Genomic DNA, 19,768 nt, shown 5'->3' on the forward strand with positions numbered 1-19,768 from the left:
TTGAGTTATCGTGTTGGCAGAAAGACGGACGGACAACCGAAAATGGACTAATTAGGTTATAAACACCTATACCAAAATTTTGTTCATAGCATCAATATTTTTAAGGCGTTACAAACTTGGGACTAAACTTAGTATACATGCATATTACATATATGCATGGTATAAAATAGTCAATAAACTGACTTCTTTAATTTTCTGACGGAAATCGATAATTTTGACTTCAATACGACTCGGCTAAATCCTTAATTTATTTTTAAGTTACTAAAGTAAAATGAAATATTGTATAGGTTCGCACATTCTGGAAAGCATGATATTTATAAAAACATGGTTTAGAGCCCTCATGTTTGTCCGATTTACCCATTTCTAAATTTTAGATTTTCAATTATTAAATATTTTGTATTATAAACACTGGAATCTGCTTCCAAGATATGTTTATAAGAAAATTGTAGAACTATTGAACAATTTTCTAATTTAATCATGTCAAAATATTTTTTTTTTATTGGTGAATCTTGATAGATGTTTTTTGAACTTGCTAAATCGACTACATCAATTATACTGAAAACCTGAAACCTTAAATGGCTGAAATTGTAATGCATAGAGGAAGAAACATTGGAGGTAAAACGATTAAAAGTATAAAAATTTGGTAACAAAATTATGTTTAATATCGTTTAAAAACAAAAAATACAATTCAAAAATAATAGTTTTATCTACATAAATATTATGTATATTTTCCGAACCATTTATGATCAACAGGTGATAACCAATTGTGGCAACCACCCATATTATTTCGAATAACATACTTCATTGTATACCTATTAAGATTTTCTTTTTCTAATTGTTCTTCGTGTGCTTTTCTGGTTTCCATTAATTCCTGAGAAACAGCTTCGGCTTTAAACGGTAATTTATCAGCTACTTCTTTTAGGAACCCTTTAACTTCAGCAAATTCACATTTACCACCTAATTCAACAATAACTCGTCCAGCTTTAACAGGTGTTACATAATGATCAATTGCACCTTTACCACCGCCCATTCGTTGTCCTTGCCCTTGTTTGGTAATTGGCTGCCAAGGTGCATCAACTCTCCAAGTTAAAAACATTCGATTTGTATCGATATGTCGACCTAATGTTAATCGTACCATTTCAAAGTGTCCCCATTTTAAACGACCTCCACACAATGCCTAAAAATATTTAGAACATTAAATTTTTGTGTTTGGTTTGCATATAAGATATTCTCATTACAATTATTCCGTATTGCTTATGCTGTAGTGTGTTATGAATTTCTTCGGGACCTCTCATATATCGTAATCGCTTTTGCATTTTTGGCGGCCGTATATTTGGGGGATACTGAGGAACTTTGTCCATAAATTTTAGTTTGGGCCGTTCGGGCAAAACAATATCTAAAAATTTTAAACACAAATGAATACTTAAGTACGGTCGATTCTGCCATCATATTCCTTACGGTCATAATTTGGTGGAGGTGGAAAATACTTTAAAGTAGCTGTTGCCATTCGTATTGGAGTAGCAGATCCTGAAAATATAAATAATTATTCATAAATTTATCATAAATTACAAGATTAAAAAATATCTTACTTAAAATTTGTTTATTTATTATATTTTTTAACATCTTTATGATATAAGTTATGTTATAAGTTTAGAGGTTAAGAAACTTTTCAAAAATTGTGACATTCGACTTGGGGGGCGTCCAATGGTTTATTCAATTCACAGAGTATAGATATTCTACACTCTAGCTCAGTAAACTCAGTTTACGTTCAATTATTTTATTAGATAAGGTACCTGGATTTAAGAGGACGTTTCTAGTGTGCTGCATTGTTTAGGGTGGATATCAGTACATTGTTACGCTGCATTTTTATTTTGATAAGTATTACAATTTGTATTTAAAATTTTGTTCGAGCGGGCCACGAAAAAGAAGTTAATCCTAAAGAGAAGTGTTCATCGAAAATTGAAAAAAAAATATTTTTTAAGATTACTCTTTTAACAATTCAAAAAAATTGTCTTTCCTATTTCATTAATAAATGTCTTATCCATATATTTTAAGATATTAGGTCATGAACGCATGAATATTTTGAGTTATTTGCAGCAAAGAACTATAATCACGATAAATTAAGTTTAAGCTTATTACTGATTCTAAAATCAACAAATAAGCCGAATACTTCGTCGAGTTTGTTATGGATATTTCTAGACAGGAATAAGGACCTTTCGTGAAACTTCAAAATAGAACGCATCCTAATTATAATCGGTTTGACTTATCATGAATGCCACCGATGTTTCACAATTTGTCTTTCTTTGTAAACTAACCTTAAAATAATTCACATGTGTTTGAAATGATTTTGATTAAATAAAATGTAAGCAAAATAAATTACGAACTTAATATTTTTTAAACAGTAACTTAATTTAAATCTTATAATTTTAGATAAATTATCTTCTGATTATTTTTAATTCCAACGTCTTATAATGGTACGGCATAATAACCAATTGCCAGATAATTTACCTCAATTACAAAATTTAATAAAACGAGATCCAGAATCTTACAAAGAAGAATTTTTACAACAATACACACATTTCCTCAGTGTTGTTGAATTATTCCGTTTAACACCCGCGGAAAATAATAAACAATTCGATGATTTGATTATGTTCATTGCCCAGGTAAGTTTTTCTAAAAGTAAAATTTAATATCTAAGAATTCTATCAGTACTCTTTCTAAACGTAGAGTTATATAGTTTTTGAGGTATATTAAAGTGTTTGAACGATATTACGATCGAAAACAGATAGTATTTTCTAATTGTCATAAGCTCCAATTTAACTCAAAAGTGATTTATAATGTTCATAAGTTTTATTTAGAACGGTTAATTGATTCAATTTTAATTTTATTTTAGGGAATTTAAAACAGAAAAAATTTAAAATTTCAAGAAGTCTTTTAAATCAACTAAAATGGACAATGACATATTAGAAAGATTAAATAAATTATTTCCATGTCGAGAAAAACAATTACTAACTTTAAACCATCTTATAGGAAATGTCGACGAAATATTACCTGAATGTATTTTCATATACGGAAACACAAGCACTGGAAAAACAACAATCATTAAACGTTTTCTCTCAGAAAACAATACAAATCATGTTATAGTTAACTTAATCGAATGTTTTAGTAATAAGCTAATTTTCGAATCAATTCTGAATAAATTCACAAATCATTCACTTGCATCAAATGCATACAAACCTTTTGTAAAATGTGACAATGTTTATGATTTTACTACAGAATTAATCAAAGCTAACGAAGATGATGGCGATTTAACACCATTCATCATAGTTTTAGATAAAGTCGAAAGATTGCGTTCGAACGAATTACTTCTATCTGTATTTTTACGTCTACAGGAAATAACAAAATTAAATATCTGTATTATAATGTTATCTGATATTATTTTCGAACACTTTTTTCCAACTTCGTTAAAATCTCCAATTAAAGTATATTTTCCTCATTATACGAAAGATGAATTATTAACGATTTTAACCCTTAATTTCGAACATGAAAAACGATACATCGAAAATGAATTCAATCAACCGTTCGATGTAAACATTAATTTTTATAAAAATTATATAAATATTGTACTATCTGTTTTCTATCGAGCATGTCGTGATATTTCTGAAATTAAGTATGTCGTTCATTTAAATCTTAAACATTATTGTGAGCCAGTAATAAATAAAAAACTCGATGAAAATGATGTTTCTAGTTTATGGCGTAATATTTCTCCATATTTAAAATCCAGTTTGAATATTTTATATTTACGATTTAATACAGAGAGCGATTTTAGTTTAAAAGAATCGAAAAATGATGATGAATTAAATAGAAATATTGCTATTACCTTAGAATTACCATTTTATGCGAAATATTTATTAATTGCTGCGTATTTAGCTAGTTATAATCCAATTAAAGAGGATAAACGATTGTTTATGAAATATCATGGTAAGAAACGAAATAATAAAAAACGAATCGATTCAAAACAAAATATTGCAGAAAAAACAAATTTAATGTTAGGTCCAAAAATGTTTACTCTGGATCGTTTGTTAGCTATTTTTTATGCAATTATTGATGAACAAGTGCCTTTAACTAGTAATTTGTTAGTACAGCTATCAAGTTTAGTTGAGCTAAAATTGTTAAATTTAGTTGGTAATGATATTGATTTAACTAATCATAAGTATCGATGTTTAGTTGCGTATGAGTTCATCGAAACTATTTCGAAAATGGTGGGATTTAATATTCGAAAATATTTGTTCGATATGAAATAATCTCATTTTTTATTTATGTAATTTTGTGTTAATCATAACTTTAATAGAGTGGCCACAAATCGGTAAAATTGGGAATTATCAGGGATTTTTATTATAATGAAAATCAGTATCAAAAAATGTTCACTAAGAAATTCAAAATATTTATTGTATCTGTTATATATGATTAAGAATATTCTAAAAAAAACCTCATTAGAGATGTCGCCGAATATCTGTCAAAACTAGAGGGCTTCTTCATATAGGATTTCGAGTCATACCATAGAAAATACTAGGGTAACTTTCAAATAAACTCGTTTTGCGAATTTTTTTTTTGGTAAAATTAACCAATATATCGAGTTATATTAAATTAAAAAACAAAAAATTTTTCAATTTTTATAAAGGGATTTAAAAAAATCTTTTAAGATATTTTTTTTTTTTAAATCGATAAAAATCAGTACATAAGGTAATTTTGAATCAAAAAATGCGAAAATCGGGTTCATTTAATTAAAGAATGCATAGTTTCTGGGATATCAGCTATAATTCCATACGAAGGAGGGTTTCTCGCATATTTTACAATTTACAAATTTATCGACCTAATCACAAAAAATTGAGTATAGGCAAAACCATAGCAATCATAAAAATTTTGATTTCATTTTGAATAAAAATCTTTAATTAGTACCTAAAAACACAATCGTTCAACAATTTAACGTACAGTTTCCGAGATATCGCTCGAAATTCTATGTTGAAAAAGCTTCTAATTATGTTAAGCTAGAGAGAATAGTACAATAAATATTGATTCTTGAATGCAATTGCATCCCTGTTTAATTTAGTTATTAGTTGTAATTTTTATTAAAACGTAGGTGTAGTAGGTGTAGGTTAGTAATTTTTCGAAATACAATTTAGAAATTTTAAGTTAAATTTGCTAAATTAATGCGAAATAACATATCGTATAGTTTTAGATTTAATTCGAAATTGATTTCAAATTTAGAAACACTATCCTAAAAATATATTTTTCTTGGTTATAATTTAAACTTTGCCTCTTTTGTCACCGTGTATTATTTATATATGGTACTATATATTCTATATATATATAGAACTATAGTAATATTAATCAAACTCATTGATAATTCTCAATACTTAAAATTTAAAATGAGCAGTTTAATTTAGTTCGATGCATTGTATCTTCTCTGTCAACCAAGATGCAGAATCCTTATACACTGTACTTTCCAAAGACCATTATCCCAGACAATTCACACCCCCGTAATATTAAACTATTTGTTAAGCGTTTATTATTTTAAAATATTAGTTTTAAGTTTGATGTATTTTTATACTCCAGTACTCTTTTTAAAATGTATTTTTTAAACCAATAAACAAATTTTAAACTTTTTAAATCCAGTTTTATTGTTTTTCGTTTAAATAGAAATTATAGCGACAGAATAAAATCAAATCTAATTGATAATAAATTTTGAGAAAATTATTATTTTTATTTTGTTTTTTAAGGTGGCGCATTGCTATCCTGAGGATTTGAAAACATTTCCACAACTGTTAATGGATTTATTACAAGCCCATAATACAGTATTAGATCCTGCAATACGTATGGCATTATGCAGAGGTTTAATTTTGCTGCGTAATAAAAACCTCTTAGCACCGACTGATTTACTGTCCCTGTTCTTTCAATTGTTACGCTGCCAGGATAAAAATCTACGAACATTTTTGGAAACGCATATCATCACCGATATAAAAAATGTTAATGCTAAACATAAAAATGTTAAGCTAAATAAGGTTGGTAATCGAAAATTGTGGGAATTTGTTAATAGAGTTAAGAAAGCACGAACAAAATAAGTACTTCTACCGCTCAAGTGGATAATGGAAAATAGTTTTAAGGATTAACGGACATGGGACAAGTTCTTTCTTTTTGCACGATTTTCGGTGCAATGACAAATAGGGTCAATACTCATTTGAGTGCACATTTTCAAGGGGCAAATAAATTTCCTGCACGTAAAATAAACCAGTAGTTTTCATGTTAAAATGAAAGTCTTTATTTTTACGAACAGTGCAAACATTCCTAGCATAGTCATATAATAATAATAATAAGTATATATTAATGTTTGTTTGTTGACTGGGTTTGATAAAAATCTTATTTTTTGCAGACCCTGCAAAATTTCATGTATAGCATGCTGCGAGATAATAATTCAAAAGCTGCAAAAATGTCCCTCGATATTATGATTGAACTGTATAAGAAAAATATTTGGAACGATACAAAAACTGTAAATGTTATTTCTACAGCGTGTTTCTCAAAAGTTACGAAGGTAATGGTTGCAGCATTAAAATTTTTCCTCAGTAGTGATTCAAATGAAAAAGATTCAGACGATAGTGATTCTTCAGATGATGAACCAAATGCAAAAGAAGTAATGATGGCAAATAAAGTTAACAAAAAAACTCGAAAGCGGAGTAAACAACTTGAGAAAGTTAAAAAATTAGTTGTAAGTAATTTAAAAAACAACAAAATTTGTTGAAAATTTGATTTAATTAAATAATTTTACTTTTTAGACAAAAGCACAAAAGAAAAAATCACAAGCTCCATCTTTCAATTTCTCAGCATTACAATTAATACACGATCCACAAGATTTTGCTGAGAAATTATTCAAACAATTAGAATCGACAAATGAACGATTTGAAGTTAAATTAATGCATCTGGATGTAATTTCAAGATTAATTGGACTTCATGACCTGATTTTATTAAATTTCTATCCTTACGTACAGCGATATTTACAACCCCATCAACGTGAAGTCACGCGATTGTTACAATTCGCTGCTCAAGCTAGCCATGAATTAGTTCCTCCTGACTGTTTGGAACCATTATTACGAACGCTTGTTAATAATTTCGTTACTGAAAGAAATTCTTCTGATGTTATTGCAATTGGGTGGGTACATAACAGTTACATGTTAGAGTCATAATAATAGTCACGTCAAGTTTACGCAAATTATGTATTATTTTTCAGTTTGAATGCAGTTCGAGAAATTTGTGCTAGGTGTCCTTTAGTAATGACTGTAGATTTATTGGGCGATTTAACACAATATAAAACTTATCGAGATAAATCAGTAATGATGGCTGCTCGATCGTTAATTGGAATTTATCGAAATATTGCTCCTGAAATGTTGCACAAAAAAGATCGTGGTCGCCCTACAGAAGCTACTATTGATCTTAAATTAAAACAGTTCGGTGAAGTAATTCCAAAAGATACTATTCCAGGTGCTGAAGTTCTTTTAGAAGAGAAAAAAACGGTAATTAATTTTTTACCATCAAATAACTAGATTGTTCCATACAAATTTTTTTAATACTTTTACGAAGTGCGCGCTAAAAACTTTTTAAAAAAAATTGTCATTTAAACCTGTTTAAGCAAGCAAAGAAATTTTTATTTAGAGATAAATTGTCTGTAAACCTTTTCATTTAAGGGTTAAATGGGGTATACGCAGGTCATTTAAAAACACTTGTAATTTTTAGGATAACGAAGAAGAAATGAATAGTGACGATGACAGTGATTCTGATGGATGGGAAGATGTTTCTCATTCTTCAGATGAGGGTGACGAAGCTGCTAGTGGATCAGAAAATGAAGGTATGTAAAAAAACTTTCAAAATAAATAATTTCCTTAAATAACGTTTTCTATTTTAGAAGATGAAAATAAAACTGGCGATATGGAAACAGAAGAAACAAAAGAAGCTGAAACACCTGATAAAAGTGCTAAGGCAAAAGAAATTGTTTTGGATCGTTTATTAACGGACGAAGATTTCAAACGCATCGAAATAGCTAACATAAAAAAACAAGTACAAATTGTCAAAAAAGGTGAAAAAAGAAAATTAGAAGCAGAAAATAATTCACCTTTAGTAAAATTAGCAGATATAGAAAATATCTATAAAAAACGGAAACATGATAAACAAACCCGTATTGAATCTGTTCGAAAAGGTCAAGAAGGTCGTGATAAATTTGGATATAAAGACGGTCGCGTTAATGAATTTTGTTCAAAAACAAATCGTGAAAAACAGAAAAAGAAGAATTTCCAAATGATACGGCATAAAGCTAGAGGAAAAGTTAAGCGAAGTTTTAAAGATAAACAGATTGCACTTCGTAATCATTTGTTACATTTAAAGAAAATGAAATAAAAATGTATTTAATTATGAAAATAAAATATTTCTCAAAAATTTTCCTATGTGTTAGTTTATTTCAAATACAGTCGTGCTTTTTTTTCTGTGCTAACCATCTACTCAAGTTAATAATAATATTTAAAGTAAGAAATAATACCTACGGGAAAAATAATACATATGATTTTGTTGAATAAATTTTATTCAATATTTTAAATTTAACAATAACGCATAAAACGCGTTGATATTACAATTTTGTCAAAATTTTCCTAAACTAATTTAATTGGGCTAAAAAAATGCAGTTTCTCTTTAAAATAAAAAAATTTTAAGCTGCATCAATAGTTACTGTCAAAGAGTTTTCTAACTAAGGCTGTTGCCTCGCTATTCAAAGCGTCGGAAAGTTATAAATTTTTTTATACTTATTCAAGCTATAATACAATTATCATAAAAATTTGAAGCCGATTGACAGTCTTCAACTCGAGATAAATTTAATTAAAGTTCGGATAATAACGTGGAGAGCATAGGACAGGTTCCGTTTTAACAAGTTTTTTATTATTACTAGAAAAAAAACTAACCAAACACAGATGTATTTGTTCAGAGTTAAAAAAACCGAAATTATTGATTTTTTCATTATTAAGATATAATTACTCAAAGTTAATCAATTTTATTGTTTAACGACTATAGTTAGAGCAAAGGTAGTTGAAGAGAGATATCTAGACTTTATTACGAGAATATCTCCGCATTGTACATTAGAGTTAAAAATAACACATTATTTGACTATGTATGTATGTATACTAATTATTGTGCATACAGGTAGTACAAAACATTTTTAAAATATTGTACGGAGCCAAAAAAGCTTAAAAACCTTATTACAAACATTTTATTTTGAGACTACAGCAAAAATGGTAGAATAACAACAAATTAAATGTTTGTAATGGCCTTTTAAGATAGTATACAAAAATAATTTACAATTTTCTTTTTACATTACGTAAATTCATTTTATCCTAAAAAAGGCAAATAAACTATCTTTAATGCGAAATAATTTTTTCGTATTTTGATTTAATTTTCATAAAGATTAATTTTGATTTATCGATCGAGTATATTTCGTACCATGAGCTTTTATTGTTCAACCCTTTGTAAGTAATTGTTTATGACTAAAAAGGGATTCGTATAATTATGTAATCGTACTTAAGCATTATCCAATCGATAGCATCCATTTTTAGCCCCAGAAAATCATTGTTCATTTAAGTAAGAGGTCGCTTTCCCTACCAATTCATCACACACACGGTAACTAATCACAGCAACACTCAAATCATATTAATCCATTACTAATTACAACCTAATTTTATTCAACTGGCGTATTTCCTGGTGGTGCAACAAAGTATTCCTCTTCCAATTTAACAGCATTGCCTAATACTTGATCCCGAATGGAACCATCATTTACAACATCCTCTCGTAAATTAATGGCTATATCTTCTAAAACCATTTCCATAGGTTCTATACCATCAGTATTAATTTTATCATATCCTTCACATTCTTTGATTATTTGTTCACTAACTTTAATACATTCATCATTATTAGAAAATTTTAATAAAGACATTTTTCTTAATTTTTCAATTTCATTTTCATCAAATACATTACTTGACTGTTTACTATTGTTGATTTGTACTTGTGGCTTCGAACAATATTTATTTCTTTTAATTCGAAGAAAACTTAATGAATTGCGTAATATTATTTTATTCATATTATTCATATTTTCTACACGTTTTCTTCAGCTTTTCATAAATGACATAACAGGGTTGTCAAATGTATAGAAATTGTCTTTTGAACAAGGATTTCATAACCAAGTATACTTAGGGACTTAGGGTTGCCAGAAGTATTCACAGAGAGTAGCACAATCTCACAATTCTAAAATCGCCCAATTTGTGGAAAAACGCTCAATCTGGCAACCCTGAGTATATTTACCGTTACCATACGTGGTTTTGAAAAAATGGATTTTAAATTAAAAATTTAAAATCCATAAAAGTTTTTCTTTTGGATTCATGGGAACGAATTGTTATTTTTAGGACTTTTTCTGATTAAAATAGATAAGATAAAAATTTTTAATGTTTTTCTTGTCATCCTATTTAACTCAGATAAATTTTATTTTATTATCTACTTTACTTTTAAATAATTGACACCACCTCCACCACGTAGTTCCTAATTTAATGAGTTGTCAAAAACATAACCAAATGTCTGATAACCTCAACTTTTAGATGAAAACAATATTAATGCTTCATATTACATCAAGATGACGAGCTGTGAAGATGCTACCGAGACAAACTCGGAAACTTTAAATTCAATAATTCGTGTGCCATTTCCACATACAAATTTAGAATCGATTGATACACTTACTTTTTTGGAGGCAGCCAGAGGAGTTGTTGATCTTATCGGTAAGATTTAGCAATATGCTTGAAACTTTAAATGAAATTAAATTTATTAATTGTTCTTAGAGAAGTTTGGAAAAGTTTTTAAACCTGTTAAATATGATATGAATGGAAATATTGAGGTAACGTATTTAATTAAATTTTGTAATTTATAAAATCGTTATTTCTTATTTGATAAACATCCAGATTGAATAATTGAGTCTTACTTTAAGATTCCATAAAGATCTCTCTCCCTCTTTTATCTCAACACGTATTTCATGTTTTAATCTTAAGTAATCGTAATTGAGAAATAGTAAATAAAACGAATTTCAAATTAAAATTGAGACTTTTTAAGCCTAAAGAATACTTTATATTTTCAAATTTGGGAACATTCTTACAATCACAAATTAATAGAAAATAATTTATTGGATTTGTTAATAATTCGTTTTAAAAACTTCTGTATCGTATTTTGTTTAGAAGTTGAATCGTAAATATCAAGAAGACCCAATTAATCATACATGTCTCCAAACAATGATTTTACATGAACGAGACCAAGGTAAAGATGTGGCTACAGATGCTTTAATGTGGCTAAGAAGGTAATCTTTTTGTTATAAATATTTAAAAAAATATCCAATTCAACTTGTTTATAATTTTTTCTTATAAATGTTTTTAGAGCTTTACAATTTTTTCATAAATTTATTGAGTGCCTTATCGAAGATTCTCAAAAAGAGGAAAAATCTGAAAATTTATCAAAACTTTTAAAAGTGGCATATGCAGATACGTTACAACGTTATCATGGTTGGATGGCTCAACGGTTATTTAATGTTAGTATTTATCTTTTGTATCCTATTATACTAAAATTTCTATATAAAAGATTCAATCAATTATCAAAATGAGTTTATTTCTTTTTTAGCTGTTATCCAGAATGTGTCCGGCACGAACTCAAATATTTAATGTAATAAACCATCAAAATATAGAAGAATCTATCTTACTAGAAGATATGACTGCATTTAATGATAAATTAAATAAATGTTTACAAGAGCTTGTTAATTTTTATGACGTAAATGGACTTGAAAATCAAGCTGCAGTATAAAATTTACAAACAATCGAATAGTTTTTATTATAAAAAGATCTGAATGAACATATTATTTGTTCTGTATCACAAATTTCAATTCTAAATGCTAAATAATAAGTTACCATGTTGTCTTCGTTAAAAAATTATATTTAAATAACTTTTATACATATAATTATTTTATATAAATAACTTTTAAATATAAAAAAAAAATAAATAAATTTATAATTATTAAAAATATTGTCTTTGTTAATATTATTAAAGTAATGTTTAACAAAAACTTTAAATGTTTTAAAGAAAACAACCTTAATTTAAGGTAATCTTCATAAGGGCGCACTAGTTATCTTAGTGATGGCTTATGATCGGTTATAATAGTTCCGACTTTCCGCATTTCGTTGGCATAGTTTGGAATAAATTTTACTCATTTTTATTAGATTCTCTACCAGAAGAAAATTGCTGCAATTGAAATTGCATAACTTGATGCTTCGCAGCAGTTCTTAAAGCGAAATATCCTGTAAATAATTCCGTCAATAACAGAATTATCATTATAGTTTGTAGTACTATCTCGGTAATGAATTGATTAAAATTTGGATTAAAAGTTAAAAAAGTTTGTAGTGGAAATTGTATTAGAAACGATAGCATCCAAAAACCAGCCAAATCAGGTATCTAAAAGTTAAACAAAATTACATTACAACTATTCACATTAATATAATTTCAAGACATACCTTTTCTTCCAAATTTCCTGAGTATCCTAAATATAATCGGACACATTCTATCAACACAATTATCACAATTGTGGTAATGACAACGACTTGGTAAATAGCTGAAAAACATTTAAACTACAATTAATGTTAAAATTGAATGGTTTTTTATTTCAAAATAATGTACTTTCAAGTCCAACATAACTATCGTGTGTATAAACCAAATTGGAAAAAAAAGAACGTTAAAATATAAGGACATTTGCAAAGGTAAATTTGCAATAATTTTATTTTCATTATAAAGTTTTTTCTTTTGAAAAATTGGAAAAATTATATCCATTTAAACTATGAAGAAGCAAACCCATGTATATTGCCTTATCAGTGTAACAACACAATGTCTTGTAAACAAAAGGTTGCTAAGCAACGTATGAAAGCAACTGCCCTTAACTACTAGACCTTTTCATGTCAATTACGATTCATTATTTTTCGGACAGACAGTAATAATTTGGACAAGGATACAATATATTTGCTATTCATTTTACCAAATTAGTTTTTTAACAAACTGTCCGAAACAAAAGGTAATCACTTTTTAAAATGAAAAGGTCTATTGAGTGTATCAAAACCATATGTAACACTTGTATATGGCCAGTAGAGGGTTATTGTCTCATAGAAAGTGAGACTGATAAGTTTCTATCTCGCACAGTTGGGGCTTTTTATTGAATTTTAAAACTTTGTATTAATGCGGACGCGGAGTAGAGAGGAGCGTTTCCGGACACATGTTCTTAATATAAAATTCTTGTATCATGGTACACTACTACCCTCTAGATTATTAACCATTTTCTCTGAAACTTCAGTTTTTTTATATATAATAATAGTGAATATGTTACCGGATTGCTGCAAGCACGTAGCCAAGGAGAGGGGGTTCTGACAGTGCTGAAGAGCATTCCTGAAAACGGTTATAAAGATATATAAGAAACTTCAAACTACGCCTTTTGTTATACCTTCATATATTAATAGATTTCTATTCCCAACTATTCGTTTTAAAAATTCACGACGCCGTTATCTTAATTAGTAGTCTATATTTATTTAATACGTCTATGGTTACCCATAAGTTCGCACGACCAGCACTACCAGCAGCACAAACTTACATGTGTTATAAAAAGTAGAGATGACATGTGGATAATTTGTGGTTAAGTACTCTTATTTACAACTACGAATTGATAAAACTAAGTTTAAAATGAGCGATAGTGAAACTGAAGAAACTAAACTAACGGGCCCAATTGAAAACGCTTGGGAACTTAAAGTCCCCGAATTTAAGAAAGAAGATAATCCTCATTCTCTACTTGAAGAAAGTTCTTTTGCAACATTATTTCCACGATATCGTGAACAATATTTAAAAGAACATTGGTCTTTAGTGGTGAAAGCACTAAGTGAACATGGAATTAGAGCCGAATTAGATTTAATCGAAGGTAGTATGACTGTTCGAACTACACGTAAAACATGGGATCCTTATATTATATTAAAAGCTCGTGATATGATTAAGTTAATGTCACGAAGTGTACCTTTCCAACAAGCTGTACGTGTTTTACAAGATGAAAACGGAGCAGATATTATTAAAATTGGTTCACTTGTTCGAAATAAAGAGAAATTTGTGAAAAGGCGACAAAGATTAATAGGTCCAAACGGTTGTACTCTTAAATCGATTGAAATTATTACGAATTGTTATGTATTGGTACAAGGTCAAACTGTTGCTGCTTTAGGCCCTTATCGTGGGCTACAACAAGTTCGAAAAATTGTAGAAGATACAATGAAAAATATTCACCCTATTTATAATATAAAAGCGTTGATGATTAAACGTGAATTAGCAAAAAATCCGAAATTAAAAAATGAAGATTGGTCTAGATTTTTGCCAACATTTACGAATAAAAATATTAGTAAACGTAAACAACCGAAGAATAAGAAGGTTAAGAAAGATTACACACCGTTCCCACCAGCACAAACTGAAAGAAAGGTAAACTTTTATTTTTTTGTTAAATTCCAGCAAAGTTGTCCAAAAAGTAAAAATATATAAACAAATTTTCCCCTTTTTAAAATTGGATAAATATTCGTTTTTTAATTTTTTCGTATAAGTAATTTAGACCTTGTAACCACTAATAAAAATTGTGCCTCTCTTTAGCTTTTTAAGTATTCGGTTATGAAGTCTGAAAAATTTCGATAGTATTCTACATAAATACTTTCAGCGAAAATTTTTCGAACAGTCTACAGATTAGAGGTGAAATGAGATATAAAAGATTTCGGTAACTTGTACCGCTCGTAATATTTACGTCATTTCAAGCCTTCCATTCTATTTTTAAAAAGACACACATCTACCATAAAGGAATTCATGTTGGATATAAGGTTTTATTCGTGGTTTTAAGGATATAAAGATCCCTTTTTTCATTTTTTCCATATAGTAATTGCGAAAAAAATCTATATTGATATATTAGTGGAAATATTTCTTTTGAGCATATCAGAAGCCTTTCTAGGCTAATTTGGGCGTGACGTCTGTAAATGTATCTCGCAGATAAAAACGATTAGCCACTAAATGTTTTAGGCACTAAATTTTATATTTAGGACTATTCTACACCTTCCCTTTTTTATGTACAGCTTAATCTCTAACAAGTACTTTGTCTAGTTTTTGTATTAATTGTCTTTTTTTTTATAGATTGACAAAGAGTTGGCAACTGGAGAATACTTCCTTAGTAAAGAGCAAAAGCGTGCCAAACAACAGAAAATACAAGAAGAGAAACATGCTGAAGCAGCGAAACAACGTGAAGAACGACGTGCTAAAGCATTTAATCCACCAGAAGAAATTAAAACGACGAATGCTAAACCTTCAACTAGTAATGATAAATTTGATATTAATGCGTTTAAAGAGAAAGTGAAAAACTCACAAAAGAAAAAGAGAAAATTAGATAATAAATAAAATATTTTGTCACATTTAGATCGTATTTTGTATTATTTTAACAGTTTTAAAATATATCACTTATCTTTACTATTTAATTTGGGTTTTTAATAATTATTGTAAAAAAATGTGGCTGTATTTTCTCGTCCATTGTAAGTATGTTTTCCCAGTGAAAAGCCTATAAAAAATGATCCAAGCTTGGTAATCGTCGAAATAAATTTTGAAACTGAGTATTTTCGCGACTCTTTAACATGCTTAAATGAAAAAATCACAAAATTATTTTTTTTGTTATCATGCCAATCTTTTGGGATAATCGATCTACTCAATTTGGATGTATTCTAGTTCTTTAAGTTAATGCATAAGGCCACCTCGATAGTCTTGAACCAACCGGTTTGCGAGATTTATCATTTTAACGGGTAAAATAACCCTTCTTAGTCTACGGGGTAAAAAAATACCCCGTAGTAATAGAATAGTTAATAAAATAAAACTTTGAACGTAAATTTCTTAAAATAAGTGAACAAATGGTATGAAATTGTAGTGAAATTTTTTTTCGTAAAATATTGTTTATTATACAAAGGACCTCGCACAATTAGTTAGGAAAATGGCTTTCTGTGAAACTTTCTAATCGTTCTGATCAAAAGTTATCACGGTCCCAAATGTTTTTAACGAGTAGTTTTCGAGCTACGAGCGATTAAAGCTACACATATAGACCAACATTGACGTACGCTTATATACTTCTGGTGTACACAGATGAACCACTGTACATCTTTTAGAGTAAGTAAGTAGATCTACATAGACGAACATCTACTTAGATTTAACTAGATCTATTATGATCTCAGTTTTACCTTTTTTTTTATCAAAAGAAATCATCGGAGATATCCTAATATATAATCCATTTTTCCCTGGTTCATTATCGGTATCTTTGGAGTCCAATTCAAGAATTCCTGTGGAATAGAAAAAATGGAAGAAATAAAATTCAACATATAGGTACTGTCTAAATTCATTTATTTTTAATAAAAAATTGTTGTAATTAGGTCGCAAACAATGACCTTAAACATGTTTTTTTTTTTTTTTTTTAAATACATAAAAATTGAGCTCGTTTTTTTGTCAGTTAATAAATAAATATTTTGAGAATTAAAGAGCTTTTTATATTAAGAGCCAGCACGCAAATCGGAAAATTTAGACCTACCGCAAAGTTATGAACCATTGAAGGCAACTTTGATAGGAATTAATTTAATATTTTTTATCTGGAAATATTCTGGAAAGACTATAACAGCGGTTTTTTTCGTTTATCATCTCTTTGATGAAGAAAAATTTAGGACTTAAGTTTATACCAAAATGTAAGCCTTAAAACCATACATCATAAATGAGATTCTACCAAAAATTTGGAGATATTCATTTAGAAAAAATGAAAAAACTTTTTGAAGATAATTCTCAATTTTCACCTCCTGTAAGAGACTTTCCCGAAGATTAGAGTATATCAAAATGTAGGTATTTTAAAAGAGGAATCAGATGAGATATATTTAAAAAAGATTAATTTCGATTAGTGCTGCCCCAAGACAGTCATAGCTTAGCGATATGGTTAGCATAAATTTATCTTTGTTGATGTCGGCTCTTCCATTTATATAAATGAATTTTTGCATGATTTTTATTGCGATATCATTCAGTCTGTAATAAATAGTTGATAATAATTACAAATTATAAAATTAATATTTTTTGCAACATTCAAGTTTGTAGCTATAATAGATGGGATTTCGAGTTGTTCACAAAGAATATGACATAAAAACTGACGATTATTTTAGTTTTTTCCAAATCTATAATCCCAAGGGATTGGTGAAGTTTTCTGGACCCTTTCTAGCTACGGTTTGGTTTTGATTGTTAAATTTTATATTTATTGCTTTTATTAATGTACAAGTTGCACAAAATAATTTTTGTAGTAAAAGCACTATTAAACTCATTAGAACAGTTTTTCAAACGACCGAAATGTTATTGTATTTTCTGGTGTATTTTGGCTTAAAACATAACGAACATAGTCCAGAAAATGCAATAATATTTGAATATTCGCCCTGTAGAAATTTTTTAACTTTTGACTGGCATATTTCATAACAATAAAAATTGCAAACGAATTTAAGATATTTTACAAAAAATTTTAGTTATTTTCTAAATGTTTGTTTTTAATAAATTGATTTGAAATAAATTTTTATATTTAATCGTATTTTTTAAATATATATTTTACACTTTGCAATCCCGCCCGGCTATAAAATGGTGCTGAATATATTTTTGTCGCCTATGAATATGTGGGCTTTTAACTAGAGCTAATGTATTTATTTCATAAAAATAAACATTTGTTAAAATAGAAATAACTAATATCGTTTTTTTCAACGTATGACAGTGTCTAATAAAATGGGGTATATTCATGGAATTTTGATAATTAATTAATTGAAATACTGTTGGATTAAAATAAAATCGAATATACACCTTTTTCTTTGAGTGAAAAAGATAAATTACTTTGTTTTGTTTGATTCCACAATATTCAGGCAAACGGGATAAATATTTTCACAACTTTTTTTTAAAATATGTATTATAAAATAAGTATATTTTTTACTTGAATATTGTTAATATTTACATAATACCTATGTTTGATGATCAGACATTAAATTTAAGCATTTTTTTTTTAAGTTTATTAATATAATCCTATTGGCATACACGAATTTTGTTTTTAAATTTACAATTATGGAAGATGTAGTGATTGAATTAATATTATTCTTTTTATAAAATTTATGTTGGTATTCTGTTTAAAAATGATCCAATTTTTTTATACAATTTCTTAGAAATTGGCATAAATACAACGGGTTTTATTAGAGTGATTTTGCCTGAAAAAATAATTTCTAAAAATAAAAAAATCTTTTTGAGAACCCGTGTCAAGGTACTGGAGATAAATAATCTCGAAAATTAATCTCTACTCCGCCGTTAAAGAGCGAATTAAAGATATATAAAATTGAATAAAACACAAGTAAAGTTCTCACTTTTAAATATTTGAATTTTCGAAAAAAAGTTAATCAAATGCATACACATATCGTACATCTATTTAATTTTTGAAGTGTAAAATTTTTTGTTCAATTCACACAAAAATATAAAAATTTAATTTGAGACAAAGCAGAAAAAGATCTGCTTAATATAAAATTTCTTATTCAATTTAAACAGCACGAAAAAGGACTATTTCGAGAATTTAGATTTATTAAATTTTGATTAGGTTCGATATTTTCAGTTGAATCGCAGTGTTAATCATTGCAGTTTGAATTTATTGATTGCGTAGGTAGTAATAAATTAGTAAATATTTTATATACATGTTCATGTAAACCCTGTGTTTATGTTAAGATAAGGCCATGTATATGGCAAATGTCACGCAACACGCAAAGGACAGACGGGTAAGTCAAATAGGGATATAAATATAATCTCACAAAATGAATGTGGATTTAAAAAGAGTGTTAAAAAAAAGAGAATCCTATTCGACTTATGTGTGTTGTGTGAAATTTGCAACATATACGGCGGTGCCTTCTTGAGGTTTAAAACAAAAATACTTAGTTTGAAATATTGTGCCACTTTAAAAAAATTTGAATGAAATCTAGGATTGGTATTCAAAATTTTCACAATATCACAATAAATATTTGAGCTTTGTAAACTTTAGTGTTTTCTCCGTAAACTCTGGTTATGTGATACATTCTTGTTTTCTTTATTCACAGATCGCATCATTTTTTTAATTAGATTTCTTTTTACCAACTTTTTCATGCCAAAAACCATGAAACTTTTTTTTTTAAATATACCCTTGAGATATATCTAGATACCCTACGAAAAACACCTTACCTAATATACGTACGACCTCATATAACCGAATCTCTGAGAAACCATTGAATATCATCCTTCAATGCCTTATAACTTGAAAAATTGAAATAATAGGCTTTTGTTCACTAATAATAAATCGGTTGAATAAAAGTTTCTAATGATTAATCATGATATGTAGATAACAAACCACAAAATAATTTTTTATAAAGATTAAGGATTTATATGATTTATAAAACATAATTTAAGTAAAATTATGCTTCCGGCCACGTAACAGCAAACATCAATCAGATGTATTCGGAAAGAAGTGCGTCACGCCATTTGAAACGCTATATAAACAACATTACATTTTAACAGGTTACTTATGGTCACAACTGCAAATAACTTG

At 28.1% G+C, this 19,768-nt stretch overlaps 7 protein-coding genes across 7 annotated transcripts; 4 read left to right on the plus strand and 3 right to left on the minus strand.

The window, feature by feature from the left end:
• Positions 1-687: 687 nt before the first annotated feature.
• Positions 688-1,705, minus strand: LOC123295620 (39S ribosomal protein L16, mitochondrial). Its single transcript, XM_044877031.1, has 4 exons — positions 1,590-1,705; positions 1,459-1,527; positions 1,239-1,396; positions 688-1,177 (listed from the first exon to the last, which is right to left on the minus strand). The coding sequence occupies exons 1-4, from the start codon at positions 1,621-1,623 to the stop codon at positions 719-721; spliced, it is 720 nt and encodes a 239-aa protein (XP_044732966.1). The 5' UTR covers positions 1,624-1,705; the 3' UTR covers positions 688-718.
• A 571-nt stretch (positions 1,706-2,276) lies between these two features.
• On the plus strand, positions 2,277-8,452 carry LOC123295503 (protein SDA1 homolog). Its single transcript, XM_044876876.1, has 8 exons — positions 2,277-2,362; positions 2,431-2,663; positions 5,781-6,062; positions 6,431-6,763; positions 6,831-7,204; positions 7,283-7,565; positions 7,786-7,897; positions 7,955-8,452. Exons 2-8 carry the CDS (start codon positions 2,472-2,474, stop codon positions 8,440-8,442), a joined length of 2,064 nt encoding a protein of 687 aa, XP_044732811.1. The 5' UTR covers positions 2,277-2,362; positions 2,431-2,471; the 3' UTR covers positions 8,443-8,452.
• LOC123295504 (origin recognition complex subunit 5) lies at positions 2,905-4,431 on the plus strand. Its single transcript, XM_044876877.1, has 2 exons — positions 2,905-3,756; positions 3,817-4,431. Exons 1-2 carry the CDS (start codon positions 2,949-2,951, stop codon positions 4,302-4,304), a joined length of 1,296 nt encoding a protein of 431 aa, XP_044732812.1. The 5' UTR covers positions 2,905-2,948; the 3' UTR covers positions 4,305-4,431.
• A 1,044-nt stretch (positions 8,453-9,496) lies between the features above and the next one.
• Positions 9,497-10,201, minus strand: LOC123296402 (glutamyl-tRNA(Gln) amidotransferase subunit C, mitochondrial). Its single transcript, XM_044877867.1, has one exon. It carries the CDS (start codon positions 10,172-10,174, stop codon positions 9,767-9,769), a length of 408 nt encoding a protein of 135 aa, XP_044733802.1. The 5' UTR covers positions 10,175-10,201; the 3' UTR covers positions 9,497-9,766.
• Positions 10,202-10,594: 393 nt separating this feature from the next.
• On the plus strand, positions 10,595-12,026 carry LOC123295794 (pleckstrin homology domain-containing family A member 8). Its single transcript, XM_044877252.1, has 5 exons — positions 10,595-10,853; positions 10,914-10,969; positions 11,304-11,422; positions 11,500-11,650; positions 11,740-12,026. Exons 1-5 carry the CDS (start codon positions 10,712-10,714, stop codon positions 11,917-11,919), a joined length of 648 nt encoding a protein of 215 aa, XP_044733187.1. The 5' UTR covers positions 10,595-10,711; the 3' UTR covers positions 11,920-12,026.
• Positions 12,027-12,233: 207 nt separating this feature from the next.
• Positions 12,234-12,829, minus strand: LOC123296543 (transmembrane protein 17B-like). The gene is made up of 3 exons (XM_044878053.1): positions 12,787-12,829; positions 12,624-12,721; positions 12,234-12,564 (listed from the first exon to the last, which is right to left on the minus strand). Exon 3 carries the CDS (start codon positions 12,538-12,540, stop codon positions 12,316-12,318), a length of 225 nt encoding a protein of 74 aa, XP_044733988.1. The 5' UTR covers positions 12,541-12,564; positions 12,624-12,721; positions 12,787-12,829; the 3' UTR covers positions 12,234-12,315.
• A 901-nt stretch (positions 12,830-13,730) lies between these two features.
• Positions 13,731-15,561, plus strand: LOC123296112 (KRR1 small subunit processome component homolog). The gene is made up of 2 exons (XM_044877574.1): positions 13,731-14,607; positions 15,301-15,561. Exons 1-2 carry the CDS (start codon positions 13,834-13,836, stop codon positions 15,559-15,561), a joined length of 1,035 nt encoding a protein of 344 aa, XP_044733509.1. The 5' UTR covers positions 13,731-13,833.
• The last annotated feature ends 4,207 nt before the right edge of the window (positions 15,562-19,768 follow it).

This window comes from Chrysoperla carnea, chromosome 3 (assembly GCF_905475395.1).
Source record: "Chrysoperla carnea chromosome 3, inChrCarn1.1, whole genome shotgun sequence".
NCBI lineage: Eukaryota > Metazoa > Arthropoda > Insecta > Neuroptera > Chrysopidae > Chrysoperla > Chrysoperla carnea.

Bases quoted from the DNA above. Each gene is read 5' to 3' on its own strand.
- LOC123295620 (XM_044877031.1), bottom strand. From the start codon at position 1,623: ATGTTAAAAAATATAATAAATAAACAAATTTTAA. The intron at 1,397-1,458 runs GTAAGGAATATG...TAAAATTTTTAG, and splicing joins ACCTCCACCAAATTATGACC to ATATTGTTTTGCCCGAACGG. The intron at 1,178-1,238 runs GTAATGAGAATA...AAATATTTTTAG, and splicing joins ATAAGCAATACGGAATAATT to GCATTGTGTGGAGGTCGTTT.
- LOC123295503 (XM_044876876.1), top strand. From the start codon at position 2,472: ATGGTACGGCATAATAACCAATTGCCAGATAATTTACCTCAATTACAA. The intron at 2,664-5,780 runs GTAAGTTTTTCT...TTGTTTTTTAAG, and splicing joins TGATTATGTTCATTGCCCAG to GTGGCGCATTGCTATCCTGA. The intron at 7,566-7,785 runs GTAATTAATTTT...TGTAATTTTTAG, and splicing joins TTTTAGAAGAGAAAAAAACG to GATAACGAAGAAGAAATGAA.
- LOC123295504 (XM_044876877.1), top strand. From the start codon at position 2,949: ATGGACAATGACATATTAGAAAGATTAAATAAATTATTTCCATGTCGA. The intron at 3,757-3,816 runs GTAATATTTCTC...GATTTAATACAG, and splicing joins TGATGTTTCTAGTTTATGGC to AGAGCGATTTTAGTTTAAAA.
- LOC123296402 (XM_044877867.1), bottom strand. From the start codon at position 10,174: ATGAATAATATGAATAAAATAATATTACGCAATTCATTAAGTTTTCTT.
- LOC123295794 (XM_044877252.1), top strand. From the start codon at position 10,712: ATGACGAGCTGTGAAGATGCTACCGAGACAAACTCGGAAACTTTAAAT. The intron at 10,970-11,303 runs GTAACGTATTTA...TATTTTGTTTAG, and splicing joins ATATGAATGGAAATATTGAG to AAGTTGAATCGTAAATATCA. The intron at 11,423-11,499 runs GTAATCTTTTTG...AAATGTTTTTAG, and splicing joins GCTTTAATGTGGCTAAGAAG to AGCTTTACAATTTTTTCATA.
- LOC123296543 (XM_044878053.1), bottom strand. From the start codon at position 12,540: ATGCTATCGTTTCTAATACAATTTCCACTACAAACTTTTTTAACTTTT.
- LOC123296112 (XM_044877574.1), top strand. From the start codon at position 13,834: ATGAGCGATAGTGAAACTGAAGAAACTAAACTAACGGGCCCAATTGAA. The intron at 14,608-15,300 runs GTAAACTTTTAT...TTTTTTTTATAG, and splicing joins CAGCACAAACTGAAAGAAAG to ATTGACAAAGAGTTGGCAAC.